The sequence below is a fragment of the Budorcas taxicolor genome, chromosome 1 (genome assembly GCF_023091745.1).
Source record: "Budorcas taxicolor isolate Tak-1 chromosome 1, Takin1.1, whole genome shotgun sequence".
NCBI classification, from domain to species: Eukaryota; Metazoa; Chordata; class Mammalia; order Artiodactyla; family Bovidae; genus Budorcas; species Budorcas taxicolor.
Window position 1 is genome coordinate 9,352,435 of NC_068910.1, and position 7,179 is coordinate 9,359,613.

Sequence of the window (7,179 nt, forward strand, 5' to 3'; positions counted from 1 at the left end):
TCCTCCTGCCTATGCAGGAGACAAATGGGATTTGATCCTTGATCCGGGAAGAGCCCACGTGCCACAGAGCAACTAAGTGCGTGTGCCACAACTTACTGAGCTGTGCTCTAGAGCCCGGAACCACAACTACTGAGCCCCTGTGCTTCAACTACTGAAGTCCAAGTGCCCCAGAGCCCACGCTCTGCAACAAGAGAAACGATGGCAATGGGAAGCCCGCATGCTGCAACTAGAGAGGAGACCCTGCCTGCCACAACTGGAAGAAAGCCAGCACAGCCAAAAAGAAATAAAAAAATGAAATGATTATTTAAATAAAGCAGACAGTTCTTTAAGAGTCTTTATGAGGTCTGCTCATAATGAATCTTTGGGGTTCTGTGGAGACTGTCCAAGACCCTAAGCAGAGACTATATGACCCTAACCTGGGAGGTCTTTGGCAGGTCCTATGGGATGCAGGAACCCAGCGCTTATGGGGTTCTTGGAAAGTCTGGAAACCCCTCTTTGAAGGGCCTTGTGGGGGGCCCTGAGGACCTGACAGGCTAAGGTCACTGGCTCACTTGCTTAACCCCCGCCCCTCACCTGTGACAGTCACCAACATGGAGGCCACCAGTGGGCGGTTGTTGTCTAGTTTGCGGCTGAGCCGGAGCTCCCCGCTGGTCTGGTTGACCACCAGCAGCTGCAGCTCATTGCCCCGCTCAAAGGAGTAGAAGAGGTGGTCAGAGACATCTGGATCATAAGCTGGGATGCGCCCAATGATGCCTGAGGGGAAGGTGTCCGAGTGGTTGGATACGTAGTTGTTGAAGAGGATCTGGAAGTTGTTGAGCACAGGGCTGTTGTCATTCTGGTCAACCAAGCGGACGTGTACAGTGGCCCGACTGACTAGAGGGGCTGATGTGGCCTGCACAACAATTACGTATTCCTGGCGAGCTTCGTAGTCCAGGTCAATGAGTGCCGTCAACTCTCCCGAGAAGATGTCCATTTGGAACAGCTCGGGGATGTTCCCCTCCACGATCTGGTACATTATATGAGCATTGGGGCCTTCATCCGGATCCACTGCAGTGATCTGGGCCACCACCGAGCCTACAATGCTGTTCTCCTTCACTCGCACCTCAAACTCCTCAGCTGGGAAGACCGGTGCATTGTCATTGACATCCTGCACTGTCACCTGGATGCTAACTGGAGTCCGGAGTGGGGGCACACCTCGGTCCACTGCGTAGGCAGTCAGTTCATACACTGGCACTGCCTCCCGATCCAGCCGCCTCACAGTGCGGACAATGCCAGAGGTGGGTTCAATGGTAAAATCGCCATCCCCATCTTCCCCATTCTGGAAAGTGTACTGGACCCGGCCATTGGCATGAGCATCCCGGTCAGTGGCTGAGATCTGCAGGACGCTGGTGAAAGGCGGGGCATCCTCGGAGACCAGCCCTGTGTAGTGGGAGGCCACAAACTGTGGAGCGTTATCATTCACATCATTGACCATCACCTCCACATAAGTAGTGTCTGCCTTCTGTGGGATGCCATTGTCCCGAGCTGTAATAGCCAGTGTGTAAGTCACCTGGTCTTCATAGTCCAGGGGGGCCTGCAGGGTAATGGCCCCTGAGTCCGCGTCAATGCGGAACTGGGGCAGGTTGTCTTCCAGGAGATAAGTGATGCGAGCGTTCTCACCCACATCATCGTCAGAGGCACTGATGACCACCACGGTGCTACCCACTGGCCGATCCTCATTCACACTCACTGAGTAGTGGGCACTTTGAAACACAGGTCGATGAGTGTTGGCGTCTGTGATGTTGATGTGCACATAGCAGTGATCGTGAAGGGCACGGTCAGATGCAGTTAGCACCAGCTTGAAGTAGCGTTCCTGCTTGTAGTCCAGGGGCAGGGCCAGCGTCACCAGACCTATACCCCCCTGGGTGCTGATAGCAAAGCGATTCCGAGTGTTGCCTCCTGTGATCTGGTAGCTGATGGCACTGTTGGCATCACGGTCTACAGCAGTCACACTGACTACACTGGTGCCCACAGTCGCATCCTCATTCAGTCGGAGGTGGTACTCCTTCATGGTGAACTCAGGCCGATTGTCGTTAACATCCAGCACAGTCACTGTAACGCTGGCTGAGGCTGAGAGTGGGGGCGAGCCATGGTCTCGGGCCTCCACACCAAAGAAATAATGTTCTACAGACTCACGGTCCAATGGGCCACTCACAGAGACCCAGCCAGTGGCACTGTTTATCACAAAGGGTGTATCAGGTGCCACACCAGTTAGGGAATACTCCAGTCTGGAATTCTCTCCATGGTCTGCATCCACTGCCTGAATGTGGATGACTGAGTGGCCCAGGGGTGCATTTTCCAGGACAGAGACCTGGAAGGGTGTGCTGACAAAGATAGGAGTATGGTCATTGATGTCCACCACCTGGATGCTGGCCAGGCCGGTGTTGTTGGACAGCGGGGGGCGGCCTGCATCCTGAGCCCGGATGCGCAAGGCATACTCTCGCTCTGCTTCAAAATCCAGAGGGGCCACCACCTGGATCTCGCCTGTAAGGCTGTCAATGGCAAAGTGGCCGCGGCTGTTACCACTGATGATGTTGTAGTGCACTAGTCCATTGGCATCCTTATCCCGGTCCGTGGCTGTGACGCGTAGCACCACCGTGTGGGGGCGCACATCCTCGCGCACCTGTGCCACGTAGCGTTTCTCGCTAAACTGGGGCGCGTTGTCATTCTCGTCCAGCACGGTTATGTGCACACGCACGGTGGCGGAGCGCGGCCCGGGCTCTTGGCCCTGGTCGCTGGCCTCCACCACCAGCTCGTAACTTTCCATGTGCTCGCGGTCCACGCGACCGCTAGTGCTGATGAGGCCCGAGCGCGGATCAATTTCGAAGGCATCAGCGGCGGCGGCGCGCGCAGCTGGCGGCCCCACAAAGCGGTAGCGCAGGTTGGCGTTGGGAGGAGCGTCACCATCTGTGGCACGCAGCTGCAGGATGGGGTAGCCCTCTTCCACGTTCTCGCGAAGCGTCTCCCGGTATTGCGCCTGCTCAAATACCGGCGCGTGGTCATTGCGGTCGGCCACTGTAACGGCCACCATGGTGGTGGCAGAGAGGCGCGGTGAGCCATGATCCTGCGCCGTCACGCGCAGGTAGTGGCGATCCATGCTCTCGCGGTCCAGAGCAGCCTCTGTGCGGATAAGGCCGCTCTGCGGATCGATGCTGAACAGGTCCAGAGAGCGGCTGTTCATGAGCGCAGCCAGCGAGTAGACTAGGCGCCCAGCCTCTCCGGTGTCCGGGTCCTGCGCCACTACGCGTAGCACCGCGGTACCCGCCGCCTCATTCTCCGGCACTAGTGCCTGGTAGTTGTACTGCGGAAACTGTGGATGGCGGTTCGCGGCGCGACGGGGGCGGGCCCGGCCCTCTAGGGGTACTCTCCAGGCTCCAGGCCGGGCCGGGGCCCCAGGGGGGCGCGGCCCGGGGCGCTGCGGGAGGAAGCGGAGGCGGAAGAGACCTCGGGAGCGCATGCGCTCGGGCTTCGGCTCGGGAGCTGTCCGAGACTCGCGCGGTGCTGAACCAGACGCGGGAGCTGTCCTCGCTGTGCGAGGTGCTGAATCCAGTCCGGGGCCAGATCCCACGGCCCCGGGAGGGCGGTCCGACCGGGGGCCTGTCCTCCTCGCTCGGGATGTCGCTGTTCTCTCGCTTTGACCCCTGCGCCCTGGTCCCCACAGTTCTCCGCAGCAGCGCGTGGTTCCCACTTTTGGGGAGGAGCCTCTCCCAGTATTCCTCTGAGAGGACACAGGCTGAGAACCACGGGGCCGAATCAGAAGGTCCGAAGGGAAGGGAGGGTTGTTCTCCGGGCCTGGGACCCCTGGGGACAAACCCTCTGGTGACAGACTATCTCTTCGCAAAGGCCCTGTCAGCCTGCAAGAGGAGACCTCTGGGCGCCAGCATAACAGAGACCCTGGTCCTTGTCCTGTCTCTCGCCCGCGGCTGCCAAATGTCTTGACCCCATATTCCGCTCCCAGCCCCAGCTGCTCCGGGGGCCCTCGACCGTTTGGGGCGCTTTGCCTTCCCCCTCGGAGCCCCACGAAGACAGGTTCCCTGACTCCCAGGCCAGGCTCTCCATCCTCTCGGACCCCGGGCGGCTCGGGACAAAGAGCTAAGGCTCCGTTGCCGATCCGCGCCCCTGGTCCCGTAGCAGCAGCTACCCCCGGATCCCAGCCGTGGCCCCCACCGTTCCCCAGCTCCTCCCGGCTAAGAGGGAACAAAGAGAGAAGGGAAAGGAGCAGGAGTAGCGGGGTCGTCGGCCCCCTGAGACCCCACCACGGCTGCCGCCTCGCCATCACCCCCCACTTCCCCACACTGCCTCCACTGTCCTCCACCCGGGTCCAGGCCTTGGGCCCGCCTCGCTGCTCGGACCCCCACCCGGGCCCCTGCCGCCACCCCAGTCCCCTGCCTCTAGGCCTGTCGCTCCACGCCGCCGCCACCCTCTGGGCACCATCTACTTCGCGGCCAGAGGCCCTTTGGCGAGCGGCCCCGGCTTTTGCCGCCCCCACCACAGCATCCCTGACGCTGCTGCCGCCTCCCGCCGCTCCAACATGGCTCCCGGCCGCTGCGATGGTTCATTCCATCCCCGCCCCGGAGCTCCAAATCCTATGGTACAGGCCATCGCGCATGGCAGCTGCCGACTTAGAAGTCATGACCGCCATCTTTATTGAGGGCAGAACGCAAGTGCTGCCCACGGTGCTGAACCGGGCAGGGAGATTCACCGCCCCTGGTCCCACCCTCCTCTTCTTGGCCACCGCCCTCACCCGCCTCCCTCCCTCTAGGGCGCTGTCTCAGCTCTGTCTTCGGCCTTCTGCTTGCCGATCTCTTATGCCCCGCCTTCCTGACCACTAGTTCCGAACCCTGTCCCGGATTTTGGTCTGAAATTTTGGTGCCTACGATGTGCAGAGTTTTCTCTCAACTCTTGGGTGGAGATACCATCATGGGGTCGAAAGTGAGTTGGGGTGCCAGATGCCCGAACACCCTTAACCGTTCGATCAGCGAGTTTTAACTCATGAAACATGTCGCGAGCATCTGCTTGTTTGGAGCGCTCCAACCGAGCAGGGACCAGAGGTGACCCGCCCGAAGCCGGAACAGAGGTTAAACTTCCCTGGTTTTTCGGCCAGCTGCTCTTCTGGAAATTACACCCCTCTCTTAGGTAGCGAGTCTTCAGTGCTCTGGAATGCCACATGCAACCCTGCGTTGCCGCCAGACTGAGGCTCGGATTCCTCAGATCCCCTCCCTTGCCCGCTACGACTGCGTCCCTTACACCCTTGAAGGAACTAATGGAAAAGCTCAGTTTTGCCCGCGCTGTTCTACTCTCGGCTCAAGTAAGACTCAAGTAAGATCCAATGGGCAGACGCCGGGGAATAAACGTCACCGAAGACGAGCGAGGGCGTGGGCGTGAACACCGAGCGTTCCAATCAGAAAGTCACTGTTGCTATTGGGACAATGGGTGGCTCCGCCCCCACTGCAGACTTATTGTCTGGGGGAGGAGGCTCCGCTGGTTCCAGAAGAGCCGGGAGAGACAATCCAGGAGGCGTTCTACGGCCCAGCCTGCAAAGCAGCACCGACAGTGGCCTGCAACGCCACGGTCAGATGGCGTCGGCGTCCCTGGATCCAGGAGGGGTTTAGGGCTAAGGCCCCGAACCCTCCAAGGGGCGCGGCTCCTGCTTGGAACCAGCGGAGAACTCCGGCTTCGGCCTCTGGCCCGCCCCAAACGGTACCTATGACATCACCACCAACCAATCAAATGGCGCATTCTTAGGCCTCCTCATTGACTTTTTCGCTTCCAGGAGGCGGGATTCCTCGTTCCAGCACCTCATGTGACTACGGAGAGCCGGTGGGTGGGCTCCAGTGGTGCCCTCTGGTGTCTCAGAATCTGAGGACTTCCTAAGGTCAGAGCCAAGAAAGTACGGTCTGGGTTACTATGGGCGTTGGAAAGGCGCTGAAGGCAGACCTTGGTTGGATGGGAGCTCGGTGCAGGGGCTGAAGGAGGGAAGCCAAAGACATGGTTTCCATCGCACCTTCGCCCTCAGGGTTCACGATCTAACGAGTGGAGGGCGGAAAGCTTTACGCGAACGAAGGCGGTAGATAGATGGGACGCTAGGGAGAGGGATGCTGGATCCCAGAGGAGGTGTCTGAGCCAGTGTAACCATCTGTCTGAGTAGATCTTTGAATAACCAAAAGATGGAGGAGCCACCCTAGGTCTTGGAGGCTGTGTGGGCAAATGTTCTGAGGTTTAAATGGATCGTGGCTGTGTTATGCCCTGCTCCCTGTCCTAGGGCTAGACCCTTGGTGACTGCAGAGGGTCACCAAGACCCTCCGTGTCCTCCCTGAAGCTCTGCCTCCACTGCTGTCCTCTCCCTTTGGCTGCTTTTCCATGGAAGCCTGTCCCTCTCCCTCTGCCCTCACCTCTATGCCCCACCCCTGGTGACAGTTTCTCATGCTCCCCGGAAAGGCAAAGCAAGTAGAGTTCCTCTCTCCACTGCCCCCTAGGACATTTCCGACCCTCTCCTCATGCCTCTTTCTCTACTCAGTATTTGCCCTTGTCACCCATTGCAGGGGGATTCTTTTATCATGAAGCCACCTGGGAAGTCCTTACCTTAACCATTAGCCAGTCTGATAAAAATTCTCCTACCCTGGCTCTTCTTAGACAAACTCACTGGGCTAAAATCTAACCCCAGTTAGACTATTTGTGAATTCCTTACCTCTGGAGCAGCAGAGCATTACTAGAGAAAAACAACATTTTGAATTCTTGACCTTAAGCCTTAATATTATATTGGAGGGCTTCAACAGTGCAGTAAGGTAAAAAAAGAAAAAAAAAATAGTTGAAAGGTATAAGGATTAGAAAGGGGAAAAAAAAGTATTCACAGGCAACAGGAATGTGTATGCAAAAAAGCCAAAAGAACTTACAGATAAGTTACTGCTGCTGCTGCTGCTGAGTCGCTTCAGTCGTGTCCGACTCTGTGAGACCCCAGAGACGGCAGCCCACCAGGCTCCGCCGTCCCTGGGATTCTCCAGGCAAGAACACTGGAGTGGGTTGCCATTTCCTTCTCCATGCATGAAAGTGAAAAGTGAAAGTGAAGTCACTGAGTCGTGTCCAACTCTCAGCGACCCCATGGACTGCAGCACACCAGGCTCCTCTGTCCATGGGATTTTC

General features: G+C 58.2%; 1 protein-coding gene across 1 annotated transcript in view; it reads right to left on the reverse strand.

Moving 5' to 3' along the window:
* The window catches only part of CELSR3 (cadherin EGF LAG seven-pass G-type receptor 3), a 39,869-nt gene extending 34,829 nt beyond the window's left edge, over window positions 1–5,040 (reverse strand). The window contains 3 exon segments of the mRNA XM_052637408.1: window positions 574–4,226; window positions 4,788–4,824; window positions 4,827–5,040. Of these exon segments, the coding sequence (XP_052493368.1) occupies window positions 574–4,226; window positions 4,788–4,824; window positions 4,827–5,040 (3,904 nt within the window).
* Between the last annotated feature and the right edge of the window lie 2,139 nt (window positions 5,041–7,179).